General features: G+C 37.5%; 2 protein-coding genes across 2 annotated transcripts in view; both read left to right on the forward strand.

Annotated features, from left to right (window-relative positions):
* The window catches only part of RSRC1 (arginine and serine rich coiled-coil 1), a 408,321-nt gene extending 397,679 nt beyond the window's left edge, over positions 1–10,642 (forward strand). Inside the window, exons 8-10 of the mRNA XM_081828722.1 lie at positions 994–1,100; positions 9,272–9,424; positions 10,081–10,642. Of these exons, the coding sequence (XP_081684848.1) occupies positions 994–1,100; positions 9,272–9,424; positions 10,081–10,173 (353 nt within the window). The 3' untranslated portion in view covers positions 10,174–10,642. The remainder of the gene's footprint in view (positions 1–993; positions 1,101–9,271; positions 9,425–10,080) is intronic.
* The window catches only part of MLF1 (myeloid leukemia factor 1), a 103,394-nt gene that overhangs the window by 43,572 nt on the left and 41,809 nt on the right, over positions 1–18,013 (forward strand). The window lies entirely within an intron of this gene.

Below are 18,013 nucleotides of genomic sequence, written 5' to 3' on the forward strand. Positions count from 1 at the left end.
GTTGCAAATGGCAAGATCTCATTCCTTTTGATGGCTGCATAATATTCCATTGTATATATATACCACCTCTTCTTTATCCATTCATCTGTTGATGGACATCTTGGCTCTTTCCACAGTTTGGCTATTGTGGACATTGCTGCTATAAACATCGGGGTGCACGTACCCTTTCGGATCCCTACTTTTGTATCTTTGGGGTAAATACCCAGTAGTGCAATTGCTGGATCATATGGTAGCTCTATTTTCAACTTTTTGAGGAACCTCCATACAGTTTTCCAGAGTGGCTGCACCAGCTTGCATTCCCACCAACAGTGTAGGAGGGTGGATCCTGTTTCAAACAAACTACCTGTAAAAAGAAATTTTTTTTGGACAATCAGTGAAAATTAAACATGGACTCTATAAGATGATATTAAGGCATTATTGATAATACTGTTGGATGTGAAGATGGTATTATAGTTATATTACTGTTTGGTTTTTTAAGTCCTTATCTGAAATGCCTACTAAATATTTAGGGGTGATATGGCATGATGTCTGGGAGGTACTTTTGAGTACTCCAGATCTACCCAAAAAAATAAAAGTGACGATCAATAAATAAGTAACAGAGTTCATGACTATAGAAGCTGGTGATGGGTGCAGGTGGATTCATTGTGCTGTTAATTCCTTTTATATGTATTTCCATAATAAGTTTTTTTTTTTTTAATTTTTAAAGCCCTCCCATGAGATTAGCCCAGATTAGCTTGCATCATTATAGCAGTACCTTCTCAGCAATCTTTTATTAGGTTTTAGGTGAGAGACTTGGTGTGTAGGAATGTGTATTTGTGGATCTCAAGGGGAAAATAGTTTTTTATTAGAGCTTAACTATAACATCTTTTCATCCAGTTAAATTCCAGAAGTCATAAAATTACTTCATAGAAAGAAAGAACCTTGCTTAGAATACTGTTGTTAACAAGCTTACACACCAAAATACACTGACATCATACCCTTTTTTTTTTTTAGACCAAGCCACCCTGGTTGAACAAGTAAAAAGAGTAAAAGAAATTGAAGCCATTGAAAGTGATTCTTTTGTTCAGCAGACATTCAGATCAAGTAAAGAAGTCAAAAAGGTAAGTTTTCATCCAGACATTATGAATAAGCCTTTAGAATCCCACTGAGGAGATGCTTTATTAATGGATTTGACTTAAATGTAAGTGCTTCTTCTAACAGATAGATGAAGTAGGGTGAGCGAGTGTCAGCGTGTTATTGAGAGAGAGAGAATGAATCAGTGAGAAGCAGTTCAAGTTTAACTTGTAAAAATATATCTGATGCCATTTTTTATTTTAAAATTCACTGAGAAGACAAAGTAAAATGTCAACAGTTCTAAAGCAGTAATATGCATTTCATGAACATACAGTTTTCTTTTCAAGTGTCTACATCTACTTTCTGAATTGACACTGCTAGAGAAAAGTTAGAAGAGAGCTTTAACAATCCGATTATTACCCAAATAGTAACATGTGTCTGCACTCTTTGCCCAGATTGGTATCACTTATTCAACTCCAGTAAAAGGAGTTTTGATTGGCGTTTTATTTCTGTTGAATATTGCATGTATTCTTTCAATTATTATCAGGACCACCTTTAGGAATCTGTTCCTTTAGTCAGAAAAGGCATTCTACTGTGAGATACATGTATTCTTTAATAACATACATGTAGTAAAGACATGGTATTGTTACCCACTTATTCAAAAATATTCTACAGCTGTAAATATATTAATGACTGTATAGCATCCTGCTGACAAATTTATCATAGTTCATTTATTTTTTTCCTCTGACACTAGATAATTTAAGTAGCTGTAAGCTTGAAAGTATTAATACATGTTTGTAAATATCCATTATTATCCCCATAAGATCAATTTTTCAAGATGGAGTTACTCGCTTAAGGTTAATATTATTTATTTCTACACATGTTCCCAAAGTCATCCTCCACTAACATCCCAATCCAGATTCTGCCCACAAGTCCAAGGAGAGATCTGCCTCTCACACCATGGTTAACACCAAGTCCTTTTTCACATTTACTTACCTGCTAGGTAGTCAGGCAAAAATTGACCTTTTGTCTTCCCATTAGCATTTCTTTTGTTGCCTGTGACATGAGCATCTTTTCAGTTGCCATATACTTTTTAAATCTTCCTGGAGAAGTGACTCAAGCATGTGCTGATGCCTGAGTTTGCAGCACCAGCCATCCCTGGTTAACCCGTGGTCCCTGCCTTCATTTGCTGATTTCATTTGAACTTTTTATAAAAGTTTGCCACCACAACTCCTAAAAAATGGTGGAACTGTAAACTGGACATCCGTAAGTATAGTTGCTCATTTTATTTAATATCTTACTCTTGAATATCTTGCATATTAAAAGGTCATTCATATGTCCCCAAAGAATTGTAATTTACTTTTAAATTTACTTTCCTAATATTTGTTTTCTGAGGTTCACGCTGACTTCCCAGCTCTCACTGGACTCAAGATAAACAGCACTTTCTTTCTGTGGAAATACTTATTCCTCTCTAGTTAATATACCAGGATTTCCTCTAAACAACTTTTTCCCTTTTGATACTAATTATTAATAATAAACTTATTTTTGGGCGCCTGGGTGGCTCAGTCAGTTAAGCGTCTGCCTTCGGCTCAGGTCATGGTCCCAGGGTCCTGGGATCGAGCCCCTGGGATCGGGCTCCCTGCTCAGTGGGGAGTCTGCTTCTCCCTCTGCCCTTCCCCCCCCTGCTCGTGATCTCTCTCTCTCAAATAAATAAAATCCTTTAAAAAAATTTTAAAAATAATAATAATAATAAACTTATTTTTAATTCCATTGTTTTTCCTCCAAAATACTGGCAACTCCTCCAATAACTAGCAAAACCAGCAATGAGCAAGGAAATGGATCAGAAGTGTACCTGATAAAGAGGAAGGAGGATGGGGCTTTGGGCTCAAAGAGATCTGAGTTTGAATCTTAACTCTCACACTTCCTGCCATGATTTATGGTCTTTAGCAAGCTTCTCAACTTCTTCATCCCTCAATTTCCAAATCCATAAAATAGAACCAATAATACCTACTTTTTGGAGTTGTTGAGGAGTAAATATAATGAGTATCAAATATCTAACATGGTTCTTGATCCCATAAATGCTTATTTTTAAATAACATACTCTAGCACCTAAATTATTCTGTATCTAAGTACATTCTGTAAACTAAGCATAGTGCTTAAAAACTTCTGCTGTAGGTGCTCAGTCTTTTTTTTTTTTTTTAAGATGTATTTATTTGACAGAGAGAGACACAGCGAGAGAGGGAACACAAGCAGGGGAAGTGGGAGAGGGAGAAGCAGGCTCCCTGCTCCTCTGCGGGGAGCCCGATGTGGGGCTCGATCCCAGGACCCTGAGATCATGACCTGAGCCGCAGGCAGACGCTTAACGACTGAGCCACCCAGGCGCCCCGGTGCTCAGTCTGTCTTAAGTATCAACACCTTACCCCATTTACATTTTTTAATATTCCCCAAGTTTCCATGCTCACCAGTAAGGCAGACCTCTTGCTGAGAAAACAGAAAATCTTTAGATCAGGTTTTACCTTAAAAGTCTTTTGAAAGGGCGCCTGGGTGGCTCAGTTGGTTAAGCGACTGCCTTCGGCTCAGGTCATGATCCTGGAGTCCCTGGATCGAGTCCCGCATCGGGCTCCCTGCTCGGCAGGGAGTCTGCTTCTCCCTCTGACCCTCCCCCCTCTCATGTGCTCTCTCTCATTCTCTCTCTCTCAAATAAATAAATAAAATCTTTAAAAAAAAAAAAGTCTTTTGAAAGGTATAAATGTAAAATATCTGTATATTTCAATTCCAGAATTAGTAATGTTTTCACCTCATTGTATCCCCTAGAAAAGTTTTGAAAGATTATTTCCCCTTAACCTCTGAAGATTATTAATCTTAAGCTAACTGACTAAATCCAAGAGAAAAAAGTCTTCTTCCTAAATCTCTAATAAAAGCCTGTATAGTTAAATGGCTTTCCATGGGACCAATAAAAGGAATTTCACCTATATCTCTGATCAAAGGGACCATCATTATTAATTATTTTAATAACTAGTTTCTGTTGTTTCAGTGTTCAATGCCAAGTTGGAATTTTCACTCACCTTCAATATAGCTTTTCTTGCACTTCTAATTCACATGCCACCATTAGGGATAGAGAGGATTAAGATGAAATAGGGGCCTCTAGGGGCACCTGGGTGGCTCAGTTGGTTAAGCATCTGACTCTTGATTTCAGTTCAGGTCATGATCTCAGGGTCGTGAGATTGAGCCCCACGTGAGGCTCTACACTCAGTGGGGAGTCTACTTGAGATTCTCTCTCTCCCTTTCCCTCTGCCCCTCCCCCACAACACATGCTCTCGCTCTCTCTAAAATAAATAAATAAATCTTTTTTAAAAAAAGATGAAACAGGGGCCTCTCAATTTCATAAGGAATGTTCATGAATCTGTGCAAGAAAAACCCATCTACTGTTTCAGCTGTCTTTTTTTTTTTTTTTAAAGATTCATTTATTTATTTGAGAGAGAGAATGAGAGAGAGCACATGAGAGAGGGGAGGGTCAGAGGGAGAAGCAGACTCCCTGCCGAGCAGGGAGCCCGATGCGGGACTCAGTCCAGGGACTCCAGGATCATGACCTGAGCCGAAGGCAGTCGCTTAACCAACTGAGCCACCCAGGCGCCCTCAGCTGTCTTTTAAAAGAGGTGGCCCTTAATAATAATTCACACAAAGAAATAAAATCAATTCTGGAAGGCCTTGAGCTGGCTGGTTCTAGATTGGATAAGTATGAGGGAGAAGCAAAAGCAACCTAGAAATATTAATCCAGCACTGTGAGTTGAGCCACTTAAAAATGTATGTAATTAAAATATTTTACCAACATTTTTATTTCTTTCCTCTAAAATTAAAACCAAATAACAATAAATCTTAGGTTTAGCAGTTAGGAAGCAGTGGTCAAAAGCATGATATGTAGGGTCAGACAGATGCAGGGTCAGGTCTGATTCTGCCATTTACTGGCTATGTGTCCTTAAACCACATGATAACCCCATGGCTCTCTTATCTTAAAAGGGAGGTAATACCCTGGCAGAAGTTTTTATAAGGATGAGCAAGATACTTTACATAAAATAGTTAGCCAAGCACCTGACACTCAGGAAATAAAAGCTGTTATTATTCTTCCTCTCCCTGCTTCTGCTCCACCTCTTCCTCTTCCTGAATGCTCAGGGCTGCATTTGTCTCTGGCTTCCTTAAAAGGAATTGGAGATGCAAGGATTCTCATTTTGGTTGGGTCACAGCTTGTTTTATGTAATTTTTTATGGTTTATAGACCCTACAATTCTCATTGGAAACTTGGTAACCTATTGTATTCCTAAGCAAATAATTTAAAAAATACTTTACAGCTTTATGTAGTAGCTTACTGGTTTAGTGTACAGACAGCAGCTTTGAGCCAATTTGTTTCAGCCCAGCATTTGGAAACATTAAAGCATGAAGCAAATGTTGTAAAACAATGTTGTAACATAGCCCCATTTTGTTTTTTATATTTAAGTAACTTGAAGTGACTAAAATAATAATAGCTACCAATAATACTAGACATTTAGCATATGTAAGTTATCTAAAATCCCAGTAACCTTTATTTAAAACTAAGCAAGCTGAGGCTCAGCAAATTTTATTACCCATGGTCAAAGTGCTAATAAATGACAAGAGCATCCACACAAAATTTATTCAACTCCAGAGCCCATGTTTGTTTTTACTCATCCAATGTCTCTCATAATTGTGAACTCAGTGCACGTTCCCTATTGAAGTATAAAGAAAGCATTCACTAACAGGGGAGTATGCTTAAAAAAAAAAAAAAAGAAGATGGCATTTACCTTGGTGAATGCACAACAGTCTAAAGTATTAGCCATCTAACACTGGACTTTTATTAGTCACTGCATTTCAAAATGATCAGAAAAGCAGTGATGGGCCAACAGTGAATAAATTTACACTCAACTGTAATATAAAACAGAAGGCCAATTTATTAGTTTAGAAAACGGTATCCCTTTCCAGTTTCTAAAATGTCTGTGTCTGCAATATAAGGTAGCTATTCAGGATGCCCAAGAAGCTGAATTATTTATCAGGAGATTACTTAGCAAAAGGAGGTAAATTATCTTGAGGACCATTTCACCCAGATCATGGGGAGATAGGAGCTATCCCTGATGCACAGCAAAGACTAACTCTCTTGAGGACTGAATTACTCATGACCCAGGTTTCAACATCTTTCTCTTCTGGACAGTTCTACACACATTGGCATAAATTTTATATCTTTGAAAAAGGCTTCTCTATACTAACCACCCCTTCAGTTGATAGAGTCTTTCTTCAGCTGTGTGAATTCCACTAATTAAGCTAAGGAGCTGTTACCAGAAAGTGGCTATTTCCAATAACATGCTAGACATGTGTCTCCGTCAACACATATAGATTTAACAGGTTAACTCTCTGCAATCATCTCTCTCTTGTGTGAGTAGATAATTGGTAGTTCCTGCTATATCATCTTCAAGAACCAAGATGCAGTTTGTTTCCAAACTTCTGTCCCAAATAAGCTTATTGCCAGTTATTCAACCCTAAAATAGTTGTAGCTGGCAGACACCCCCCTATGTTCAGAAAGAGGATAAATAACCCTAAAGCAGCAGGGTCTAACTTACTCTTTTACTTGAAGTACATTTTAAAACAAGTTTTCCAAACTGAACCACCAGGTGGCAGTGCTACTCAAAGCCAGATACTTGATAGTGGCCGTGTTGTGGGTTTTTTTATAGTCAAAATTTCTCCAACAGTTTTCCTCACTTAAATAAAGAAGCAGGACGCCTCGTTAAGCGTCTGCCTTCGGCTCAGGTCATGATCCCAGAGTCCTGGGATCGAGTCCCACATTGGGCTCCCTGCTCGGCAAGAAGCCTGCTTCTCCCTCTCCCATTCCCCCTGCTTGTGTTCCTGCTCTCGCTGTCTCTCTCTCTGTCAAATAAATAAATAAAATCTTTAAAAAAAATAAAAAATAAAGAAGCAATTGATGATTCCTGTCATATATTTTTTAATTATCCACTTAAATAATAACTTCCATGCTCTGATCCTAATCTCTGAAAACTTTACCTGAAATGTACATAAGCACTTCTCCAAGAAAATGTTAATGTACTGTAGGTATAAACAGAATGAGACCAGTTCACTTTTATAATAGAATGTTATCTCTGCCGCCTGAATATGTGCGATCCACATCTTTGGCAACTAGAATAACAACACTCCACAATTCTTCAGGGCAGTTCAATACTGCCAGTCTCCTAGCTGAGCCCTATCAAAGCATGGCTAAGACAGGCAGAATGACATGCTCTTCTGTTCTCTGCATGCAGCATAGACTACCAAAAAATGATGTCTGGACGTCATTAGATTAGCATACTTCCCACCTTTCCCTATGCAGAATGTTGGGCTTTACTGATCTACGTCCTCCGTTTTATAAAGGGTCAGTATAATATCATACAGGGCTGTAGGCCTTCTAGGCCTAGTATGTTGGAAATATAGAAAGGTTTGACACCTGGGGGTGGAGGTGGGGAGAGTATTGGCTTCAAAATACAAGAAGAAAACTGCCAGATTTAACAGTTATTTTTTTAAGTATCTCTATGTCCCTTGTTACAATGTGTGATTATGTCTTTATTTTGATACCTATTTGTAAGTTATCTGTCGGTTCCATTAGCAAAATGTGATCTCCACTTGGTACAGGGAACATACCTATTTTACTCTCCCTTGTGTACCCAGTGCTTAGCAGTTAGTAGCACTCAATAAATACTGAAGATGGATATCCAGTTCTAAGATAAATCATTCTAAGAAAGGATTAACTAATTTGTGTAGATTTCATTTTCTAGATGTTTTTCCCAGTGACATCTGTTTTACCCTTCACTCAGAGAAGTAGATGTTCAGAAGTAGCTACATTAAAAGAAAATGGAGGTTCAAAAAGTACACATATAGAACCAGTAGGTGTAGAAAAAAGGCCGAGTAGTGGAATTAATCTCCCAGTCATCTTGGGTTTTTTTATTTTAATTTCCGATTTCAGCTTCTCATCTAGTCCATTTCATGTCATTCCTGCAGCCTTGCTGCTGATTAGCCACTTCCCTGGCCTTTTCCTTTCCCAGACAGGGAAGTATGGGAATTAGCCCAAGAGAGCACAGCATGACTGGCTTCTTCCAGGCAGCAGCAATGATTTATCGGTCCTCGCATCCACAGCCCTGAGCCCAGCGCCTGGCACTTAGTATTCCGTGATGGAATATTATCATTCAGCAATAAAATCGAATGACATACTGATACATGCTTCAGCCTTTCATGGCAGAACCTTGAAAGCATGCTCAATGAAAGAAGCCAGTCACAGAAAACAAAACAAACCCACAACAACAAGAAACTACATAATGTATGATCTTTTGTATGAAGTGTCCAGAATAAGCAAATCCATAGTGACAAAATAGATGATATGCATAGGGATGGGGAGGCTGGGAGAAATGGGGAGCAGTGACTGCTAATGGGTATGGGGTTTTGTGGGAGGATGAAAATGTTCTGAGGTTGCTTGTGGTGTTGGTCGCAAAATTCTGTGGATATGCTAAAAGCTATATGAATTGTGATATGTGAATTATATCTCATTGAGGCTGTTATTTAAAAAGCAAAAACAGGGTGCCTGGGTGGCTCAGTCAGTTAAGCGTCTGCCTTCAGCTCAGGTCATGATCCTGGGGTCCTGGGATCGAGCCCCGCATCGGGCTCCCTGCTCAGCGGGGAGTCTGCTTCTCCCTCTCCCACTACCCCTCCGCCCTGCTTGTGCTCTCTCTCTCTCATACTCTCTCTCTCTCAAATAAATATTTAGAAATAATAATAATAATAAAAATAAATAAAAAGCAAAAACAAAACCTTTGAATTTGCTTTTCATTTCTAAAGAGACCAAATGAATGCTGGAGATTTGTTGCTTGTTTTGACTAATAGAATTTAGATTTATGAAATATGTTTTTCTATAGTATAGACACCTAAGTCCCAATTTCTCAAGACAAACATGCTGATCATAAAAAAAAACAATCAACATTTTCTCCATGTTTTTGTATTTTTTTGCTTGTTTTCAGAATTGTTCTTACTCATCACCCAGGGTCTTTTTATGATTAGTATTATCTCAAAGGAGACTAAATGAACAATTGCTATTCCAAATAAAAAATATTGTTAAGGCAGAATTTTAATTATATATTGTGATCTAATTAATAAAACATTTATGTATCATGTTTCAGTCCGTGGAGCCTGGTGAGGTGAAGCATGCAGCTGCGACATCGGGACCAGCAACAGTAGTTCCTGACCCTCCCAGTAGTGAAAAAGAAATAGACCCCAGCAGCATCCCCACTGCCATCAAGTACCAAGATGACAATTCTCTGGCCCATCCGAATGTAAGATCCTTAGATCTGAAGAATGTCCACTGAAGTCTACTTGACTGAAATGAATTCAAACTATTGTCATTTTGTGCTGATGACAAAAAGACTGTTGGAGGAAATGGATTCATATATTCCTATTTGCTAGAAATAGGCAGCTGACCCCCATCCCTTAGAGCAGTTACATGGATTTGAATCTGGTATGATCCAAATCGTGTTGTCTGACTTTTAGAAGTAGTCTTCCTATGCTTAACAAAAATAGGCAAAAAGAAGAGGTTGGTTGGTTTTTTAAATCTGGCACTAAAAGATCTACTTCTGCCTCAGCTCTCATTGGTTCATTGAACTGAGCCTGTCACGGACATCGTATTTTACTATCTACTCTGAAGTCGTGTCATTCCGCTGTGTCTCTGAGAAAAAGCATAGGAAATAAACTTCACAAAACACGGCGTAAAATTGTTAACAAACAATGTTGCTATTACACTTTTTCTCCAAGACTTTCTAAACATTATTAATTCCAAATAGATTATCTTCAGTTGAGAAGTCACCAAAAGTTAAACAGTATCCAAATCTTGTGCTGAAAGATGTATTCTGTAAAGGTAATTTATGTTACATAAGGTCAAATCCAAGTTATTGGCAAACAATAACATTTTTCCTTTTTCTTTTTCTTATTTCAGTTATTTATTGAGAAAGCTGATGCTGAGGAAAAGTGGTTCAAGAGATTAATTGCTCTCCGACAAGAAAGGTTAATGGGCAGTCCTGTGGCCTAAGTAATATATATATGGTTGAATTAACAGTAACATTGGAAATGTAGGTTTTTAAATCCCAATATTAACTTTTTACTCTTAAAAAGCGGTTAGCTGATTATGTGAAAAGGTAATATTTCATTCATTGCTCATGTAGGCTTGAATATTTGTTGATTTGAACTTAATCAAACATTGTGAATATTAAAACTAGTGTAAAATTTAATGCATGAAAATATCATACTGTTAATAAAGTTAATCCTAAAAATATCAGTTGTAAAATAAATGGTACACAGTAGTGTTTGAGTAAAACTGGAAAAATATCAAGTCGTCATTTAAGGATATAATTTTGATTAATCATGCATATGTAAGAATCAAACTATATGCTATCCATGTGAGATTTCATCTTCCATGTATTATGAAACCATTTTTGAATCTTTTATTTCACCTTATTGTAAAAATTTAGGCAGAATAAAAAGCACTCTAAACAATCTAAGTAGAATGAGCATGTTAATCCTAGAGGAAAAAAATATTTTTTGAAAAACGTTTCTTGAAAATTAAATAAATTGACAATTTATTGCTTAGAGATCAGCATTTACTAAGTGTTCCTTTTAAAAATGTTAGCAGATCCCAGCTCATTCCTCTAGAAACCATATGTTCATGGTAGACCTCATCAGTTGACCAAATACCCATGATGGGGAAATCATTTCTGAGAAACCTGGTAAGAGCTCTCACTTCAGTCTTACTTACCCAACTGCTATTCCCTACAGAGGAAGCCAGCTAATTGTAATTTTGATAAAGCTATCTGTCATTGTAGAATACCTTTCTCTAGTAGCTGAATGAAAATCAAGTATGCATTCCATACTAAACATGCCAGAGATAAAGATTTCTAGGCCTTGCCTTACAAAACTAGTTTTCAACAGCTGACATGAATATTTCCCTTCTCTTTTGTTCTGTTGTCTGGTCTCACTCTAATTTGGTCTCTATGAAGACTGTGCCTTGGAATACAAGATAAACCTGAAAAGTTTTTAGGAGATTACCAATATATAGGACAGTTTAAAGCCATCTTTGTTATATTTCTGGAACTACTAAAATTCTAATTTCTGTTAAAAATTTTTTAAAAATAGGGGCGCTTGGCTTAGTCAGTTAAGCATCTGCCTTCAGCTCAGGTCATGATCCCGGGGTCCTGGGATTGAGCCCCACATTGGGCTTCTTGCTCAGTGGGGAGTCTGCTTCTCCCTCTCCTGCTCCCCCTACTTATGTTCTCCCTCTCTCTCTCTGTCAAATAAATAAATAAAATCTTTAAAAAAATAAATAAAAATTTTTTAAATATAAAGATTCCAGTTGCAAAAGGTATGGAAAATAGACTGATGACAAAATACTTGTTTTCATATAAACATGGTTCACATTCTAAGTAGGTGCTAGTGGTCTTTTCTTTTCTTATCTTTTCTCTTCTTTTTTAGCTGTAAGTAAAAGTGCCCAGCATAAACTCAGGTTTATGTGATCATTAATATAGATACACACATTTTTAGTGACTAAAAAAGGGAAATATTTTGTATTTCATTCTTTGCATAACTTGTAAACAGTAAAAGGACTCTCACTCTTTTGGAAAGTGTATTTTACAAGAATATGGGTTGTCATTTGGGCCGCTAGTTATTCTCCAGAGAACCTGGAGTAGGCATTTTTTTCCAGTATGCCTGATCCTCCTTACCTATAACTAGTGAAAATATTGTGATCTCTGTTAATTATATTTAACACCCATGTTCCTTTGTGGCAAGTAGCCCAAATACAGAAGTTTAAATTACAGTTGACTTGTATTTTAAAGCTAAGTTTTTCACAGAGATGGAGAATCAAGTTATTTTTTTAATTAACTAAACTTTAGTCCCTGCAGGAACTCAATAACTGTTCCCCTCCTTCCTGATTTCCACTATGATTCATTTTAATGTATTATTAACTTCATTTGCCTACATTCCTGTTGAAGACTACAATATTACCACACAAGCCAAATCAAATTTAATGAGAAAGACTTCAGAGAATACTATCAAATATATCACCATACTCAAGCTAGGTGATGCATGCTGGCCTTCTTTAATATCCTAATATAATGAGTCTGTAAAACACAACAATCCCTTTAATGTCACTTGACTAATGATAACAATTTGGACTTACATGAGACCTTGGTGTTTATTGAAATGTTGACTTCATACAAAATAATGAGTGCTCGTAATATAAGTTGGGTTTTCATTTCTGACTACCTTCTTAGGGAAAATGGAATAAGAACATTAAGTCATTCAACCTTCTTCACTTCAGCATCCTCACCTGTAAAATGAAAATGCTAAGAGTGGACCTGCCTTCTTTGATTTTTCAGCAAAATAACATAAAAGAACGCCCTTCATAGAAAAAGTATTCCGTTTATGCCAAGATAACATTTTAGCATGCTAGCCATCTTAATGAAATATGGAACAAATAGTTGCACGGGTAGTGGTTTGAAAAGCTGCACCCCAACATCAGTGTACTCATTATGTATGCTCTTGAAATGCCATGGTCAGTGGATTCCATCCCAGCTTTGTCCCCAGCTTTCCCTGATCTCCCTCCCTGCCAGGAACACAGGAAACCCTATTTTCTCTGCAGTTAATGACCTATATCTTCTACTTACTTGAAGGATCTCAGGTCTTCTTCAAATTTACCTACTTATTCATTAATCTCTTTTTTTTTTTTTTTTTAAAGATTGGGCTGGGCACCGTAAGTGCAGTTGGGTATACACAGGTGAATCTAGTGGGGATCCTGCCTCCAAGAGGCTTAGTTATAAAGCCCAGACATGTATATAACATAAGAAATACAATACTTAGCGGCAGAGGAGAGGATATTGTTGCAGTGAAAAGAGAAATTACTCCAAGTTAGAAAATTATGGAAGACTTCATGGAAGAAATCACAACTGATGAAGAATTGAAGGATAAGATGGCTCCTGGAGCCACAAAGACTCACAGCCATCCTCCTCCATTTTCCTAATAGTTGCCCTAGAAGGTTGGGAACTATCACAGTTCTAATCCAGAGAAGAATCCCTCTTGTGAAAGACCCAAGTAGCCCTGCCTCTCAATCTTATGAAAAGTTCAGGCAAAATTTGAGGTTCCTGGTTACCCTTTGGCCTTCTCTGACCATTTCTTCCTTTTGGTGGAAAATTGGATGAATAAGCCAAGCCTTCATTTGGCCACAGGCATCAACAGTCTTGTATCACCATGAAGATGACGTGAGCCGAGACATGCAAAGGTAACTCAAAGGAGACTTTCAGGACCTCTGAGAAAGTATTGCACCTGCCAGTAAGGCCTTGCACAGCTTTATGGATCCCTGGGCGCTCCCCGGCCCTCTTTGTTTTTCCACTGGGTACTGTGATAGAAAGCATCATTTTGGAACTAAAAGATACAGTCCACCTGTCTGTGGTTAGATCCTACCCCAAATTTTTCCTTTCATTTGGGCATCCAGTGAAAATCCGAAAGTGAACAAATAAGATAGTAACAAAAGCTGAAAATGAAACAAGACAGGTAACATTTTTGATCACTGAACTATGGATGAATTGGTCTGGAATTCTTGTCCCCATGTTACTCCTTCCTTCCCCCTTTTCCCTATCCCAATTCATTGTTGAGTATTACAGAAGGAATTTTATTTTTTTTTTTTAAGAATTATTTATTTTAGAGAGAGAGCAGGGGGCAGTGGCAGAGGGAGAGGGACAGAGAGTCTTAAGCAGACTTTGCTCTGAGCACAAAGACCCTGAGATCTCGACCCTGAGCCAAAACCAAGAGTCAGATGCTTAACCAACTGTACCACCCAGGCGCCCCTATAGAGGAATTTTAAACCAGCTCTTGAGCGTTACTTAATTGATACAGTACGTGAATTATTTAGAAAGTGTTTAAATGCCATCCTTTAAATGTAAGCCTGACTCCTTGGAACTCCGTCATGGAATAATGAAAAAGCACGTCATCTTCACAAGAAAATACTTGAGTCTTTACCACAGAACAGGAGTAAAAATAAAGGTAAGAAAGAACACTTTGTGAATTCTCTAATCATCTTCACCCTTTATTACAGGGATGGACATTGGTCAATATATTTAACTGGTGGGGTTTTTTTCCTAAATCAAAGAAAATGCTCATATCATCTGTATTTCCAAGTTATTTTTGCTATCATTGTACCCCCAGGATCTAGCCCATTCTTGACCACAAAGAAAGCTCTCAATAAATATTTTCCAATGAAAGAAGAATGAATTTGCCCATGTTGAATGAGCAGTCTATTTAACAGTCTGGTTATTTAAATTACTTAAGCTATTTGGAGCCAGTATAAAAAAATAAATAGGTGTCTATGTATATACCAAAAGAATTGTAAGTACAGTCTCAAAGAGATGCTTGCACACCCATGTTCATAAAAGCATTATTCACAATAGCTAAAACATGGAAGCAACTCAAGTGTCCATGGATGGATGAATGGATAAGTAAAATGTGTATACATACAATGGAATATTATTCAGCCTTAAAGAGGAAGGAAATTCTAAACGAAATAAGTCAATCAGAGAAAGAAAAATACCGGGGCGCCTGGGTGGCTCAGTCGTTAAGCGTCTGCCTTCGGCTCAGGTCATGATCCCAGGGTCCTCGGATTGAGCCCCGCATCGGGCTCCCTGCTTGGCGGGAAGCCTGCTTCTCCCTCTCCCCCTCCCCCTGCTTGTGTTCCCTCTCTTGCTGTGTCTCTCTCTGTCAAATAAATAAAATCTTTAAAAAAAAAAAAGAAGACAAATACCATATGATCTCACTCATATGTGGAATTTAAAAAACAGAACAGATGAGAGCAAAGATTAAAAAAAGAGAAAGAGACAAACCAAGAAACTCTTAACTATAGAGAATAAACTGATGGTTACCAGAGCGGAGGGGTGGGGGGGGATGGGTTAAACAGGTGATGCGGATTAAGGAGTGCACTTTTGATGAGCACTGGGTGATGTATGGAATTGCTAAATCACTATATTGTACACCTGAAACTAATATAACACCGTATGTTAACTAAAAAAGGAGGAAGGAAATTCTGCAATACGCTACAACATGGATGAGCCTTGAGGATATTATGTTAAGTGAAATAACCCAATCACAAAAAGATACAAACTATTATGATTCCACTTATATGAGTTACTCAGAGTAGTTAAACTCACAAAGACAGAAGGCATAATGGTAGTTGCGCAGGCTGGGGGAGGGGGAAATAGGGAGTTATTGTTTAATGGGTAAAGAGTTTCAGTTTCATAAGGTGAAAAGAGTTATGGGATTGGATGGTGGTGATGGTTTCACAACACTGTGTATTTAATAACACTGAACTGTAGACACAAAAATGGTTAAGATGGTAATTGCTATGTGTATTTTACCACAGTAAAAAAAATCTATCCTAAATAAATGTCGTGGGTAAGTACGGAGTACATAGTGCCTTTCTGTTGCGTTTGGGGCTACAACAGTGGGGTAGAGTTTAAGCAAGGATCTTACTAGTTCTACACTAGACCAGACTTTCTGGTGTAATTTTTTTGTGTTGCTTAAATAATATTTCAAATGGTGTGGATGTGGTCATTAAGGGTCCGCTGGCTCCTATGATTGCTGTCCTTGCCAGCTAGAGGCCAGTGTTCAAGAAGTAAAGGCTACCAGTAGAGTAATACACTACTGTAAACTCAATAGTGTACCATTTTAGTTTTAGATCTTGAGAAGGAATGGCAAAATGATCCCGCTACAGCTCTCAGACAGAATGATGAACTGAACTGACCCTCTCTTAGCATCTTGTAACTTGATACGTGGGCTGAAATCCCACAGTGTAAAAAATGTAATAGAGTGGAGGCTCCCTTCATAATCTTTTTAAAAATGAACCGCTAAAATCCCATGTCTTATGTAAACTCCATAACTACAGTCTATCTACCTGTGAATGTTCCGCAAGAACTATGCCATAAATTAAAATGGAATTGAAAACATAAATGAGAAATAAATGTTTTCCAAATACCAGCACGATGAATGAATGACTACTGTGAAAAATTCCTAGATTTTTAAACAAATCCCGTAACTGGATTATTTATTTAGCACCATTGTAGCTTCTCTGTCTTCTCTTTCTGCTATAGTACGTCTAGTTGGCCTGGAGAAGAAAACTCATACTATTAATAGTTTGAAAAAAATGCTCTTTTCAAAATGCTGGTATTTGAATCTGCTGCAATCTCAGTACGTGAGGTGAAAATGGAAAGTCATCCAAAATGATCATCTCCCATAAATATAGTTTTCTGCATGTTTAAAATATTTCATTAAAATTTGTGGACCTGCCATAGAGCATAATCAGCACCCCAAGTCCTGTGTTACTTAACAGCTGTTCCACCGGAAACACTTGAAGGCGAATACCTATTCATATTAACACTGTTCCTACAACCACGCTTGTGTTTCAGAGGTCATGTGGGCTGCTTTCAGAAAAAGATGCTCAGAGACTTTTAACTTCCCTTCTTTATAATTAATAAGAGGGTAACGAATATGTTAGCATTCACCATAGCTTAGAAAATACCAGAGACTCCATTTTTATTTGTTGTCCTTAAGTTGAAATTCCAATCTCTAAGTATTCTCATCTTGCTATAATAGCTGTGCAATGTAATTCCCAAGAGATGTTGTTTGATTAATTTCTAAATCCCTTTGAAAGGCATTTAAGCGGGGGGTGGGGGGATGGGTTAGCCTGGTATTAAAGTATTAAGGAGGGCACGTACTGAATGGAGCACTGGGTGTTACACGCAAACAATGAATCATGGAACACCATCAAAAACTAATGATGTATGGTGATTAACATAACATAATAAAATAAAATTTTTAAAAAAAGGCATTTAAACAGACCTTAAACAGCTTTGGAACAGTTATTAAAATATGCTTTTTCTCTTATTTTTTAAAAGCTACCTTAAAATTCTCACAATTTATGATAAAAATTTCTGTCCTTTTGCCAGCAAAGACAGCATAACATTAAAATGTGTTTTTAGGGGTGCCTGGGTGGCTCAGTTGGTTAAGCGGCTGCCTTTGGCTCAGGTCATGATCCCAGGGTTCTGGGATCGAGCCCCACAACAGGCTCCTTGCTCAGCAGGGAGCCTGCTTCTCCCCTGCCTGCCATTTCCCCCTGCTTGTGCTTGCTCTCTGTCTCTCTCTCTCTGTCAAATAAATAAAATCTTTAAAAAAAAATGGCCTTTCATTAAAAAATAATAATAAAATAAAATGTGTTTTTACTTGGGGAGTTAAAATATCAATCTAATGTTTAAATGTCACTGGGAGATTTAAATATTGGATTCTAGTTCAAATGTGCAATGTGTATATTAAATGTGAATGGCCACTATTTTATTAAACTAGTTCTGTTTCTCAATACTTCAGAGTGTACTCAATCTTCATGTATATGTTCTCTATAAATTATATAATTTAAATATGCCAGCTAGCAAATGGTCACACAGAATTTATTAAATGTGCTCATTTGCTAGCCTTGTATAAATACAGGCAACATCAGCCTGATAAAAGAATAACGAGAGGCAACCCACAGAATGGGAGAAGATATTTATAAATGACACTACAGATAAAGGGCTGGTATCCAAGATCTATAAAGAACTTCTCAAACTCAACACCCAAAAAACAAATAAGTCAAAAAGTGGGCAGAAGATATGAAAAGACACTTCTCTGAAGAAGACATACAAATGGCTAACAGACACATGAAAAAATGTTCATCATCATTAGCCATCAGGGAAATCCAAATCAAAACCACATTGAGATACCACCTTACACCAGTTAGAATGGCAAAAATGGACAGGGAGAGAAACAACAAATGTTGAAGAGGTTGTGGAGAAAGGGGAACC

Source organism: Leptonychotes weddellii, chromosome 1 (assembly GCF_054177405.1).
Source record: "Leptonychotes weddellii isolate Sample4059 chromosome 1, ASM5417740v2, whole genome shotgun sequence".
In the NCBI taxonomy this organism is placed as follows: domain Eukaryota; kingdom Metazoa; phylum Chordata; class Mammalia; order Carnivora; family Phocidae; genus Leptonychotes; species Leptonychotes weddellii.